Genomic DNA, 15705 nt, shown 5'->3' on the forward strand with positions numbered 1-15705 from the left:
AATAAAGGACACCCTTGCATCTGTACCATCAACCACAATTCTCACCCACCTCTTGGTTCACTGTGCTATCCACTTCCTAGATTATTCTCCAGCATTCTGTCAATTGGCATTTATGTAACTAGACTACCATTTTCAGTCACATCCCCATGTATAAACTAGCTGTTACTCACTGTGTATTACCACCAACTCTATACATTTCCACACTTTTACAGTAAAGCTAATTAAAACTTCTACATACATTAAACATAAGTAGTCCGCTCAGGCCTTCTCTGATCTCCTTTGAGAACCCACCACCCACCACCAGGCCTTGAAGATATTTTCCAATAATTTCTTCTAGAAGTTTTATGGTTCTTGCTTTTATTTTTAGTTTTTTGATCCATTTTGAGTTAACGTTTGGATAAAGTATGAGATAAGGGTCCTCTTTCCTTCTTTCTGCTATGGATGTCCAATTCTTTGAGCACAATTTGTTGAATGGACTACTCTGCCCGAGCTGTGTGAGTTTGACAGACTAGTCAAAAATCACTTGACCATACCTGTAAGGGTCTGTTTCTGAACCATAAATTTGGTTCCATTGGTCTACTATGTCTGTCTTTAGGCTAGTACCATGCTGTTTTTACCACTATAGGTAGGTATTATGATTTAAAGTCTGGAGATGAGGGTTCACTTTTCTTTTTTAAGATGTTTCTGGCTATTCAGGACTCCTTACCCTTCCAAATCAATTTAATGATCGTGTTTTCAATTTTTTCTTTAATGCTGGTGGAATTTTTATTGGAGTTGTATTAAATCTGTGTATCAATTTGAGTAGAATTGACATCTTGATGATATTTAGTCTCTTAGTCCATGAGCACGGAATGTTCTTCCAGTTATTTAGGGCTTTTTTGATTTGTTTTAACATTGAGTTGCAGCTTTCTGAATACAAGTGCTTTATATCATTGGTTAAGTTTATTCCTGACTGTATGAGTTTTATCTGTCATATTTTATTTTCACCACTCTTTTGACACTTTCAGTTACTTTTATTGATAAATTCTTCACTTCTAGACTCTCTTCCAGGCTCCTCTCTCCTGTCTTTTCTTTTCAGGCTCTAGCACACCTTTTAGTATTTCCTGAAACTCTGGTCTCTTGCTTAGAAATTCTCTCAGTTTCTGTTTATCTGTGAATATTCTACTTTCACCCTCATTTTTGAGACATTCTTGCTGGATATAAGATTCTTGGCTGGAAGTTTTTCTCTCGTAGTATCTTAAATATATCAGACCACTGTCTTCTTGCCTCCATAGTTTCTGGTGAGAAACCCACACTTAATCTTATTGGATATCCCTTATATATTATGCATTGCTTTCCTCTTGCTCCTCTCAGAATTCTCTCTTTGTCTTTGATCTTTGACATTCTGATGAGTATGTGTCTTAGAGTTGGTCTATTTGGATTTTTTCGGATGGGAGTATGTTGTGCTTCTGGGACATGGATATCTATGTCCTTCAATAGGGATGGGAAATTTTCTACCATTATTTCTTCAAATATTCCTTCTGCCCCTTTCCCCTTCTTTTCTCCTTTTAGGACACCCATGACTCATATGTTTGCATGCCTTTTGCTGTCATTCAGTTCCCTTAGACCTTGTTCAATTTTTTCAATTCTTTTCTTCGTTTTTGTATGTTCACTTTCAGAGGCCATTTCTTCAAGCTCACTAATCCTTTCTTCTGCCTCCTCAAATCTGCTATTATATGATTCCAATGTTTTTAAAATTTCATTTACTGCACCTTTCATTCCCATAAGATCTATTTTTCTGTGTATGCTTTAAATTCTTCTTTGTGCTCATCCAATGTCTTCTTAATATCCTTAATCTCTTTAGCCATCTCATGGAATTTATTAAGGAGATTTGTGTGAACATCTGTGATTAGTTGTCTCAACTCCTTTAGGTTATTTGGAGGCTTATTTTGTTCCTTTAACTGGGCCATAGTTTCCTGTTTCTTGGTGTGGATTGTAATTTTTTGTTGGTGTCTTAGCATTTGGCTTACTAGAGTAATTTTTCTGGGTGAGGTTTTTCTCTTTAGTTTAGGGCTTCCTATCCTTTCTCTCTTGCTGGTTGTGCAGTAGGAGCTAAGAATATAGTTGGTGCTGTAAGCTATGGAGGCTCAAGCTACCCACATTGCACCAGGGACCAATGACGCTTCTTCCAACTTTTCGTTTGCCAGGGGTAGGGACAGAGTCACAGCTGTGTGGAATAATCCAAGTGCAGATCTAGACTGTAGTTGCCCAGAGAGACTGATGAAGCTTCATATCCCTTTCTCCCCTGCCTGGGACGGGGGTGGAGCTGCCAGGTGTGGGCAGCAATCTATGCAGTGTGGGTCCAAGATGATGCAGTTGCCCTGGTAGACTTCTGACTTTTAGTCTATTCCAGCCAAAGTTACCTGCAGTTACCTGTATAGGCTGGTGCAGGGCTCCTCAGTCTCTCCCCGCCAGAGGCGGGGCTGAAGCCTAGGCTAGGGCTGCAGGCTGATCTGTGTGAAAGAAACCAGTTCCTGTGGAAACTGAGTGTTTCAGTCAGCCCAGCTTCCCCTCAGGCTGGGGGCAGAGTCAAAATGGTGCCACTAGCCTCTTTCTTACTTGGGCTGATTCACACCCCAGCTGTTCATCTTAGCCAGCCAACTCTACCAATCAGTAGCTAAAATCAGCAGCCAGCTGTCTCCTCCTCCCCTGTTTCTGGGAAATGGAGCTTCCAATTCCAGCCACAGAATAGTCCCTGGGGTGGCTCGTGCTGCCAGAGTAGGATAGTCATGGGCCTCCATGGTTTGGCTGGTAATTTTCCAGAGAGGCTGGTGTAGGTCCCCACAGCTTCCTCCCTGTTGGAGGTGGCACTGGGGCCTAGGTTGGAGCTGCAATATGATTTGGATGGAAAGAAGCCGGTTACCACCAGCACTGGAATTTTCAGTTCACCCGGCCTCCCCTCATGCCAGGCACGGAGTTAAGATGGTGGCTCCCAGCTCCTTTCTGACTTGGACAGGCTCAAATTTATCTGTTCTCAGGATTATACAGTAGCTGAAATTGGTGCCCAACCATCTCTTCCTCCCCTGTTTTTGGGAAGTGGAGCTTTCAATTCCCGCTGCGGAACAGATTCTGAGGTGGCTTGTGCCTCCAGTGGAGGATGGGCACTGGCCTTGTGGTTTGGAGTGCTCTACTTACGAATCTTCTCTGTAGATGGGCACCTCCTTCTTCCATTTCTTCAAGGATGTTGCAGGATGCTCTTCTGGTCTCCTGGAGCCCCCAAATAGGTGCTTCAGCTAGCTCCAGAGAGCTCTGGGTGTTTGCTAACTGCCTGTAGCCAAGAGCTGACTCTAGGAGCCCCTTACTTCACTGCCATCTTGCTCCTTCATCCCTGCAGCTTTTCTATTAATCCTGTGAATTAACTCAATATTCATCATAGCTACATGATTCATAAATTCCCTTTGAGTTTAAACTAACTTGGGTTGTGTTTCTTTCATTGTAGTTAAAAGAATGTTTTAAATTGTATTTTTAAATATGGAAACTGTGCAGTCACAATTCTCTTCTGAAAACAAGGTTATCCCTTCAAAAATAACCCTCCATAGGTTTTTTTCATGTCTCCCAAGTGCCTTCTAATTGCTCCATCCTCTCATAAAAACTCTGCTAACTCAGACTAGCCTTAAGAATTGGTTTGCAATCAGTACTAAATTCTCATCAACTAGCAACCAGCTATCAACACATTTCTAAACTAGGTTTATAGAGACCTGAATATGTTTTTGTACAGAAACAAAACATCTTCTTCTTTATGCAGATCTCCAAATGCACTAGGCTTTTCCCACCATGAACCCCCCCACCTGATGCTCTATCTTCCAGGAAATCCCTTTCCTACCGGTTACTGACGATGAATCCCTATTTTCTTCTACTAAGTTCAAATGTCACCTTCTTCAGAAAGATCTCTTTGTCTTTCCCAGTGGCCTTAAGTGTTTCTTCCTCTGTACAGATACTGTGTTAAACACACTTGGCCAAAGAAATGTACATTCATATGATGAAAAATTGTTCTTATTTATGAAAAATTAAAAAAACACAAAACTGTACTATAAATATATATAATGAATCACCTAAACATATTTCAGATCTCCATGGAAGTAAAATGGGATGAAGAAGCTGAGATGAAGGGACATGGAGTGGTTTGGAGAAAAGTAGTTAAGAATAAGAGAAGGAGTGATGCAGAAAATAAAACGGGACAAAAAACTCTGTTCCAGATTGTTTTAGTTTGCTAAAAGCTGCTGAGAGCAATATACCAGAAATGGGCTGGCTTTTACAAAGGGGATTTATTGGCTTGCAACCTTACAGTTCCAAGGTTGAGAAAACTGTCTCAATCAAGGCATCATTAGGCAAAGCTCTCTCCCTGAGGACCTGCTGTGGGTGATCCTGGACCTCTCTGTCACCTGGGAAGGCACGTGGCAAAGTCTGCCAGTCTCTGCCTTCTTCTGATTCCACTGCTTTTGGCTTCTGGCTGCTCTATCTGCAGCTTTCTCTCTCAACTTCTGTGGGTTCTCTCTGAGCTCCTGTGTCTCTCTCCATATTCATCCCATTTATAAAAGAAGCCAGTGAGAGGATTAAGACCCATCCTGGGTCGCATCCTACTGAAGTCACCTAATCAAAAGGTCCCGCCTATAATAGGTTCACACCCACAGGGAATGGACTAGCTCCAAGAATATGATCTTTTCTGGGTCCATTAAAGCCACCTCGAACTACCATCGAGATATAGTTATGAAGATATAAACAGGTGGTACAACCTCCATCCATCAACCCTGGGCTCTAAAACATGGTGGCTCCTCTCTTGTCTTTGCATTTGTGCAGCCATGCATTTCTCTGCTTCTCCTCTGATTTCCAACCATATCACGGGTATTTCCTTTGCTTACATCTTATTTCCTTCTACTCTGTAGTTAGGGGTATTCCCTGAGGCTCAGGCCTTGGTTCCTTTCTCTCTAGTTTTCTTCTCAGTGAACTGAACCTATTTTAATGCTTCAACCAATGATACTATGCTGATAGCCCTGTCGCTTGGCCCATGAAACATCTCTCCCTGAATATTCCATGGGTAATTCACATATCCAAAACTCAATTTGTCTTTTCGATTCTACCCCAACATTTCTTTCTATCAGTTCGTTTTGAAACTTTTTCCATTATCCAAAATATCACATCTGAATTTAAACAATATTTAAGTTAAATAACCTGTCTTCTTCTCCATTCCTAGTTTTGCCCACTGGCCTGTAATCCTCTCTCTTCCATTACACTGTGCTAGAGTTCTCATACGTGGTCTAAGTCTCGTTGTTTTCCATCTTAACCTTGCTATTATCAGTTTAAATTCTTTAACCCATTGATTTGTATAAGACATTACCCAGTCCCAGAACTACTAATGATCCCTTCTACTTAGTCCCATCCTACCTGTAAAAACAGCTTTTATTATTCAATACCGGAAACCTTCACTTGTCTTGGCTAGTATTATCATCATCCCTCCAATATGCCATTCTTATTAATGATTCAAGGCTTGTGGCCATGTTCTTTCTTTCCAATTATATAGCATTTTCTTTCTCATTAACTTAATCAAAATTCTAACTATCTTTTTAAAATGAATTTCAAATTATACTTTCTCTAGAAGATCTTCCTCACTTTTCCTGCATATACAAACCTCTGACATTCCTCGACTCTTATAGCATTTAATGTGCTTCATGTGGGTACAGGTAATTTTGGTTTGTAATCACACAGACTGTGGTGCAGCTACTTTTATCTTTGATTAGTGTGATATTTCACTGATACCTAAATTCTAGTAAAAATATTATGCTTAAAAAAAATGGATGTGCTCATATTACAATAATTCTGACTGAAGCAAAAGACATTTAAATACAGTGGCATTTTTTTTTCCAATTATTGACATAGCTATACCTCTTTTTACTCATTGTACAAATTAGATTAAAGCTAAAGGCTGGAAATTAACACCCGAGCTAGAGGATTTTTACCTGAATTCACAAGTGGTCTGTAAATCAGCTTTGGCCCCTTCTGGTTCTGAGATGACACCATTTCCTATTTCTACCCAATGGCTCAAATACTTTTCAGTTGTCTTTCCTTAACTCTGCTAGTTAGTACCCCTTTAAATATCTTACCTTACATCAACATGTTGAGGATTTTCTTTTTGACAGTGAGGACAGAAATACGTCATTCTGTTATTCTTCCCTAAGCGACATACAGTTATTTTACAGCAGCACAGACCACAATTAGGACGTTTATAGACTTTATAGTGTGTAGAAATAGCAGATCCTGCTTTATGGCACTGAAAAAAAAAAAAATATATATATATATATATCTCTCTATATATATATATATCTACCAACATATATCCTTGATAAGGACCCAAAGACATATTCTTAAAAGTCATCTCTGAAAATAATCTGTTAGAATTTTACACGTATTTGTACATATAATATTTTCTTTCTTCTGAAGAGAAGGTATTGACAAGAATTGACAAGAATTGTCAAATAAGATTTGCATAAAATAGTTAAGAATTATTTTAAAAATTATAAGTATTAAAAATTGTTCTTTGCATAGATTTACCCTCTTATCTAAATGGGATATAAAAGCTCTGTAATTTAAAATGTCTTTCTTTTTTTAAAAAATTAAACATAATTATGTGATTATAAGAAAAAGGCAAGATAAGCTTTAAATTTGATTATTTTTAGCAAACCTAAGCTGCTCACCAGTCAATTTCAACAGAAAGAAAATTTATTTCCAGAGGCAAAATTTAACATCTTCTTTGTTGACCTGACAAAGGACAGTTTTTCTTTTCTAATCTTACAGATTTGCTAAAAAAAAATAAAATAAAAATTCAAATGCCTCTCCAGCAGAGAATATATTCGATCTGGGCATAAATTCTATTTGATAAGACATTTTGATATTTTCTGTCAAGGTTTTTTTCTACTCACATACATTTATAGCTCTTACAAAAAGAGTTTATATCAGCAATGTGAAAATCTAAAAGCTCAGAAATATGGCTCACATATTTTTGTTGTTTAGATTAGGGGGAAAAAATCACATAATTACATAATTAATAGTTGTTGTTTACTTATATTAATTCAGGCAAAGCATTCAAATGCCCAACTTAATCTGGCCAGAATATGGGTAGTTTTCTATGATCATCTTTCTCTGGAAAGAACAAATGAGCATATAAAATTTAAAAATAGCCATAGCATCTCCAGGCAGATATGTAAGATAAAAGGTTCATTAACACTTCAGGCCAATTAATGAATACTCCAATTTTTTCCCTCCTGAACATAGTAAAAAAATGAATTTTGAACACAGAAAATGGACTGAGGAAAAAAATCAGATATTTACAATACTTTAGCACATAAAAGGAATTCATTTAAGTCTCTCTATATATCTATACGTTTCAAAATTTACAGTTTAGCTCTTTATTTCATTCTCAAAGCATAATTTGTGGTTGATAGAAATACATTATTATTCCATTTTACAGATGAAGAAACTAACCTAAATAAAGTTATCCCCTAATCTAAACAACAAAGATAGTAAGTGGCAAAGCCTGGACTTGAATGGAGCTCTTTGGGGTAGGATCACTCTTACTAGGCTTCCTCTATTTACTTTTATTTGTCCAAAAATAGAACAAGAGTTTAAGTAACATGGTAATATAGCTGTTCCCCAGCTTAATGTAAGATAATTTAATATAATTATAGGTAAGCAAATTTAGTCTGACTTATAATTTAAAGTATTTCAAAGATGTTAATTATGCCCATAAATGTCCCTCAGCCTTATTGTAGTTCCATACTCGTACCACTAGATGGCTATATACACTTTGCCATTATTGGGTCAATTGAAAGGGAACCACTGACATTTTACAGAGTTGAGATTTTTCAGCTCTTACCCTGTAAAAGAGAATGCTGAAATTACGTATCATTTTCACAAGGTGATGGTTCTGTTCATCCGTTAACTGACAAACCTTAAAATGGAAAAAATTATTGAAGATAGTTTCATAATTTTTATTACATAAAAACATAATGCTACTTGCCAGTTTTGTTAATGACTGAAAATAGATTTAAAAATACATGCATATCTCCTAGAAGTCTATTTCTCATATTTTTATTTATTGTCATTAATAGTATTTCTATTTATAAGTGGCAGTACTAGAAATAAAGAACTTCATTCCTACTTAGAAATTTTAATCTTATTCTAAATATTTATTAAATATCTATTCTGTATTAAGAATCTTCAGAATCTTAGCATTGTCACTCAGCTGCTCTGAAGTCTTGTTTGATCTGCAAACCAAACCAAACCAAACCAAACAAGCAAACAAACAAAAACAAAAAACAAAAAACAAAAAACAAAAACAAAAGGAAAAGAAAAGAAAGAAGGAAAGGAAGGAAAGAGAGGGATGGAAAAGAAAAAAAGGCAATGGAATAGATAATTATCAAGGTTACTATCAAGCTTTAAAAAGCATTAGTATCAAGTACTTGTTAACATGGGGAAGAACTCAGAAACAGACCTTGCTGAAGAATTTTTTTGAGACATGGCCTGGCATAAATCTCATTGTTACCCTTGCAGAATTAATTATCATTTGGCACATGTGCTTTCAACAGCAATTTCAGGAGAAATTCTATGTGATGCCTTATCCTTGTATGTATTTTAATATATTCATATATCTATTCATACAACAAAATAATTTATCAGTGATTATAAGAACCAGGAACATCTAACAAATACCATCACTGAAAGTATTATATATATTCTTCAGTTGCTTATATTCACATTAAATGAAAGATATATGCAGTTAAATTTCACTTATTTCTTACCACGTCTTATATACTATATCACATTTTGAAATGTATTTTTAAATAATTTAGGGAATTAATAGCTTAATTTCAGAAACTATATTCCTTTTATATACTCCTAGGCATTACGGGTAAACTATCTTCTACTAGATGAAAGAATGGATGGATGAACAGACCGATAAAAAAAAATTCTCAGTTTACCATAAATAACAATACCCAGGTATTTTAAAAAGCATTTCCATAGAGGTCTCAGTGATTTTAAAAAAGCTTATTCTGTTAAAATTCTGTTTCATTATTCCCATATTATAGAAATCTGATTAGCTGTCAAAAAGTGTCAAAAAGAAGAACCCAATCTAGAACTATGATTAACTGGTTTATTTTAAAATTGAATTCCTACTGCCTTAGATCTTACCAAGAATATTAAGGAAATAGCTACAAAAAGTAAAGTAGCTATCTTTGGAACCATGTAAAAATGGGGCTATCCAAATTAGATAAAATTGCTAAGGTACAGTTCTTTTGTGGAAACTAAAATATGTGTACCCTTCTACTTGGGTTGGGCTCCAAACTCTGACCTTCTCAGAAACTTTTACCCTGTTAATAACCATTCTGTTTTCTATAACTTCAACCTCTCACTTTTTGCCAGCTTTTTTCCTTTTCTTTCTTCTCATCATACAAATAAGTTTAAGCCTCTTTGCAGATGAACAAGAAAAAAAAAGAACAAAAATTCATTCCTTGTTCTGACATCGCCCTCTAGCTGTCCAACATCTTTCCCTCACTATACTGTAAACTATTTGAAGGAGTACTCTAAATTTTGTTTCCATTTCCTGACCAGTCATCTATTCCTCACTTCCTCCATCCTGACTTCAGTTTTTATCATCCCACTGAAACAGCATTTTCTAACATCACCAAGAGTTATTATACGTGGGAATATGTGAGTGTGTATATTTAATATACCAGATACAAAAAGAAAATTGTGACCTTGGTCCATTTACACAGTCAGCAAATTTTTTTCAGTGCCCAACCTGTGCCAGACACTGAGGTCTAGATGCATGGGAAATATTAATAAACAAAATAGACATCTTGTCCTCAGAAGAGATTCCATTCTAGCAGGAGAAGATGGATTTTAAACAACAAATAGAATAAGGAAATACGCTATGTTTGAAAGTGCTAAGAGTTATGGAGACAGTAAAAAGCAAAGCAAGTCCAAGAAGACAGTGAGTCACAATTTTAAGTAGGGTGGTCAGGGTAGCCTCCTTAGATGGTGACATGAGCAAACACAGGCAGGAGGAAACCTGATGTCTGGTTTGAGAATATGTTACCGCAAAACAGATTTAAGTGTCTCCTATTGGTCCCCTAGTAGTATTTAAAAATAAAGAAATTGTTTTAAAAATATGTACAACATACTTTCACAGCTGGATGGAGACCACTGTCAAAGAGAGCTTCATTTTTGATGATGTTTCCTACTCCAGGCAACACTTTCTGATCCATTAACACGTCACATAGCATCTGACCTTTCTGCTTTTTAACTTCACTTTCTGCTCTTGAGAAACTAAATTTAGGTGAACACACGTCTAATTCTTCCATCCTTCTTATTCTCTGATGACTTTCCAGTGAGTTTCTATAGAAAGGAATATAAAACACATTAATTATAAGTCTGGTTATAATTTTACAGAGTGTCATTTCAAAGGGGCTTTGAAATAAATATAAACAAAGAAGACCTTAACAAACTGTATTATTTGCAGTCTCCCTTAAAATGAGGTTTTATGAACCGTAAGCCACTTTATGCATGTATGTATGTATGTGTTTATTTACATGTGTGCATGTCAAATCAAACTGCACATTCAAGCTTTGCTGTTTTGCTGTTGAAGTACTTTCATTTTATTTTGTTTTTACCTGAGTTCTACCGATGAGTCAAAGAAACAAATCAAATCTTTGGTGAGCTGCACTTCAAAAACAGGAGAAACTCCACTTTTATTTTTATCCTCAAGTGGATTAATCCTGATAGAACCTTTCATTCCAAAATGAATCCTGAAACAAAATCAAACCAATGTTTGAGTGGCAGAAAGTATCATGTATCAAATAGTTGCTCCTTTACTTCATTTTTTGGATTATAAGTGAAGAAACATTAGTCAGGATAGGCACCTTTAAAGGGCAAAAAATTGGTAACTAATATTATTATACATCATTCTCTTGCAGCTTTTGTATCCTTATAAAGCTAAGAGATGTGACAACCCATTTTTCAACCCATAAATACAATAAGTTCCTAGAGAAAGAATAAGGCCCCAACAATAAACAGAAGAAAACATATCCCTGTTCTTCCTTTCTTGTTAGATAAAGTGTCTATTATTCATGGAACAGTTTAGCACCTCTCAGCTTTTTCTCAGATTCAAAGGTTTGGGATGAGATAAAGCTAAATTTAAATTGCCTGGAGTTTGTGTTTTCATAAATTGTACAAAGCCACTAATATTCAAATTCCTTATTTCTAGTCACAATGGATTGGTGACATTTACCTATCCAAATAATAACCACAGTTTAAGACTCTTACTCTTTTCTTCCTTTTGCTTTGAGCTAAGCAGTAAAGTAAGTTTGCACAAAATCTTATATATCAAAAAATAAAAAAGGGAATGAGTCAAAATGCTATTGTCTTCAAGTCTCTTACATTTCTTTTACCTTTATATGAATTGGGAAGAAAGGATTTATAAATATTTACAGTTAACTTTAAAACCATAATGCAATGATGAAAAATTCATAACCTTTCAGTTTTTACAGAAATGATTAACATGCCCAGTAAAAAAAAAAAAAAGTGATTTGTGAGACCACTGATGATAAAGCTCGAAAATGATTCTCAAGATGAAAAATTGTGTTCTACCTTTCAAATCTTTCTCCTTGTAGCTTTGTGGAGTTAATAAATATGGCTCTTTTGGCAGCAAATGTTACTGCTCTGTGTTTCTAATTCCAAAGCACCATGTTATAGTATTGAACAAGGTTAACTGGTCTAACTTTAAAAATGTGGGTTTTAAACTCTGTGTGCCCTACTATCAATCATAAATGCATTTTACATGCCCCATAGTTCTTGACAGGAAAAACGTAGGCCTCTAAGTACTCTATAATTTAGCTTATGGAGGTTCAGCCCCAGTGAAAGGTGTACAATTGTCATGCCCAGGAGCCATCATATCTAAAATCTTTTCAGCTGCATGGCCCATAAAGTGGATTATAAATCACTTATAGAAGGAAATCACATCCACATCAAAAGTCTCAAAGGTTAAGACCGAACTCAAATGCAAGAATAGTCCCAATAAGAACCCTGAGTCAAATAACCATGCCTTTTTTGTCTTATAAATCTATTCAATTTAGGGGGAAATGTGCATAAAACAGCATTTCTCCCAATTTTACTAGTTGTAATAATTTTTAATTTTACTTCTATGTACTTAATTTTTTATTAAACAGCTAAATGATCTAATAACTGAGCCCTGATGAACCAACACATTTTGTGTGTTTATTAGTAAAAACATTTTATCTTCGACTAAGGAAAATACTTCAATACCATGAAACTTCTCAATGCACAGTAAACACCTGCATTGTTATAACAATTGTCATATGATTTTATCTTTTTATAGACCAAGACAAAGGGCCATATTACATTTGCATTCCCAAAAGACATTTTACAAGTTAGGTTTGCTTTTTAAGATTCTTCATGATAATTAGCTCGAGAAATTTTTATTAAATCCTCATTTCTGTGTCCTGATCCTCTCAGGCTCCCTTGAGCCCCAATCCAATTGGTTATCTGGGTATTCACACTGCAGAATGTGACCCTGCCTGCCAACCACCGGTGCCTGCCCACAGGCGGGCGTGAAGCCCGGCCTGGACTGGCCTCTGTCCTTTCCTAGGACCCTGTGCCTTTGACACAGTTGATTCAGGAAAAGTCGCCCTTCCAAGCTGGATCCATCAGGATCCAAGACAGATTCATCAGCGTTCTCCCACTGACTTTATGAATGGGGGGGGGGGGCATGGAAAGTTGAGTTTCTTATTATTTAAATAGCTGTCTGGGAATGTGCCCTACAATGTGCAGCACAGAAACCAGGACAGGCCTGCCTGCAGAGAGGTCAGCTACAGCAGATTTTAGTGAGGAACAGAGTCAAGAAATGAAGGGTCCTAGTATCTTTTAGCTGCTGGTGCTAGTTCTGCACGGAGCCCAGCTTCACCACCTTCAGGCTTCACGAGCCACTCTGCGTTAGTATCACAAGTAAGCGTTGAATTTGTTTGAACTGGGCTTCTGTCACTTGCAATCACAGCTCTAATACAAAAATTACATCTAAACTAAAATTGAATTGTTATTAATAAAATTCCTCCAGTTCAAAATAGCCTACCAAAACAAATTAATAAGTAAGACCAGATAATATTTTTAAAAATCAGCCACATCTTCTGAGCTATGCCTATCAGAATAATCCGAACATCATTTAGCAAGTATGAATAATGGTATCATCATAGATTCATGTTAACAACAACTACACACTGCAAATAAGGCAACTACTTATGAAAATTATCAAGTGGTTAAAAGTTACTTAAGGGTAATAAAGAATGTAAAATAATAGCGCAATATAACAATTATAAAACATGTGCTGGGAATTTAAAGAAATTTTTAAGAGGTACAGTTTTAACCATGTTAAAAGGGTCACTTCTGCTTGTGATGTAAGAAGCCTAAAAGTTAACATAGCTCCCACCCTAACAACGAGAAAACAAACACAAAATTTACAAAACCATAACTCTTGTGCCCATCAGAGACACAAGCTGCAAGACAACCAGGAGTGATAAGCCCCTCGGAGGAAAGGTGTAACTCAAATTGTTTCAACTAATGGCAGAACACAGTAGCTACTATAAAAGTGGGTAAGAAGAAAACAGCTAAAATTTTAAACAGATCCTAAATATTGAGTGTGCGCTGGTTTGATAATTTAGAATTCCTAGGCGCCATAGAACAAAGAGATTGTGAGAGTTTGAAGTTTAAGGACCCCAGAAAATGCCGTTCTTAAAGCTAATTCATTCCTGTGCATGTAAACATACTGTAGGTGGGATATTTTGATTAAATTACTCCAATTAAGGACCTTTGATTAGATCGCATGACCCAAGGCTGCTCTTAATCCTATTACTAGAGTCCTTTATAAACAGAGGAGTAAGATGTCACTTATACAGAAAAAGTTGCAGAGACAGAGAGGAACCCACTAAGCAGAGAGAACGCCACGTGAGCAAGAAGCTGAAAGCATCGCAGTCCAGAGGAGAAGGCAGGGACTGGCAGAGCTGCAGTTGTGCCCTGCCATGTGTGAAAGAATTTGAGAAGTCCAGGAAGGCCGGCAGCAGACTTATGGGGAGAAAGTTTCACCTGATGCCTTGATATGGACATTTTCCCCAGCCTTGGAACGGTAAGCTTTTAATTTAATAAATTCCATTGTGGAAGTCAATTCATTTCTGGTATATTGCATTGGCAGACTTTAGCAAATGAAAACAGGGAAAATGTGCTCACTTGTGAACTCTTTTCCCTGGTTGTCCTGGTACATATAAGAAAGATTTTAATCATGGCAGGAGACCTGAAAAAGCCTCCCTTTGGGGCATACAGGCATGAGAACCTGTCTACTTCTTAAACACTTCTTACAAAAAAAGCAAAGGTCTCCAGCTTCCAGGGAAGGGAAAAGAAATCATTCCTCCCCAGAGCCAGACAAAGATCCTTTGCAGCTAAACTGTAGGTAGAAACAAAAGCTACCTGTCTTGGAGGGAGGGACTAGAACCCTTCCCTGCACCCACAGTAAGGCCTGCACTGAATAACCAGCACCATCTGCCACTGGGGGAAGGGCAGGAAGCCCTCCAGCCACCAGGCCCAGGCAAAGGCACGCTGCGTTGACCGTCAGGCAGAAGCAAAAACTGTGAGGCAGGAAATCAACTTTGGCACAGAATCCTGCAAAGACACAAAGCAGAAGTCTGCTCCCACTGGGAGAGATGTAAGAAACTCTGACCCAAACCCACCAAAAGATATAAGGCAGAATTCGACTGTCATGAGATAGAGAGGAAGAAAAAAATAGGAGAAATCTGCAAACCTCAACCCTGAGGCTCATGTGTGCAGGGTCTGCCTATGACCAAAGCTGGATCAGAAGAACCGTGATTCCCCACTGTCTTCATCATGAGCTTCTCGCTGAATAACAAGCACGACAGGATGGGTAAGAAGGAACAGACTTCCCCTGTGGCACAAGTATGCAGAATCTGCTGAAAGATGGGGGCAGGGCAGGAACATAAAGGAAACCCCTCATCCTCAGCCCAAACCAGGCCACACAAGTAACATAATTTAAGCACAAGTAACAGCAGCACATGGAGAGATTTGAAGTCATCGGTGCATTGAAACCAACTATAACACAACAAAACCCAAAATAAGCTCGACTATTTACTATACTCAATCCTCCATACTGATGGCCTGATAGAAGAAGCATTACCATCTCTGGGCTAAATATTATTTAACACAGTCTCTATTGTTCTTCTAAACATGATGTCCAAAATTCACTAAAAAAATTATAAGATGAAAAAATGTAAAATATAAAAATCCATTGTCAAGAGATAAAGCAGTCAACAGAACTAGAATCAAAGATGACTCAGATGTAAGTACTATGAGACAGGTAATTTAAAATTCATTTAAAATTGAAAACCAATATATTAATAATTTATGATAGATATTGATGGTATTACTATTCATATATGGAAGAACCTGGTAAAAAGGCGTATAAACAGATGGGAAATTTCAGCAGTGAAGTAAAAAGCATATCAGAGATAAAGAATTTCTTCAATGAGCATATCAGTAGACTGTACAAATGATAGGAAAGAATATGTGAAATTCAAACAAAAAGAAAAGAGAAAAAGA

At 36.8% G+C, this 15705-nt stretch overlaps 1 protein-coding gene across 1 annotated transcript in view; it reads right to left on the reverse strand.

Moving 5' to 3' along the window:
- The window catches only part of NEIL3 (nei like DNA glycosylase 3), a 78645-nt gene that overhangs the window by 17072 nt on the left and 45868 nt on the right, over positions 1-15705 (reverse strand). Inside the window, exons 3-6 of the mRNA XM_058306067.2 lie at positions 10704-10838; positions 10215-10428; positions 7907-7981; positions 6138-6304 (exon numbers count right to left, since the gene is read on the reverse strand). Coding sequence (XP_058162050.1) covers positions 6138-6304; positions 7907-7981; positions 10215-10428; positions 10704-10838 — 591 coding nt within the window. The remainder of the gene's footprint in view (positions 1-6137; positions 6305-7906; positions 7982-10214; positions 10429-10703; positions 10839-15705) is intronic.

The sequence above is a fragment of the Dasypus novemcinctus genome, chromosome 1 (assembly GCF_030445035.2).
Source record: "Dasypus novemcinctus isolate mDasNov1 chromosome 1, mDasNov1.1.hap2, whole genome shotgun sequence".
NCBI classification, from domain to species: domain Eukaryota; kingdom Metazoa; phylum Chordata; class Mammalia; order Cingulata; family Dasypodidae; genus Dasypus; species Dasypus novemcinctus.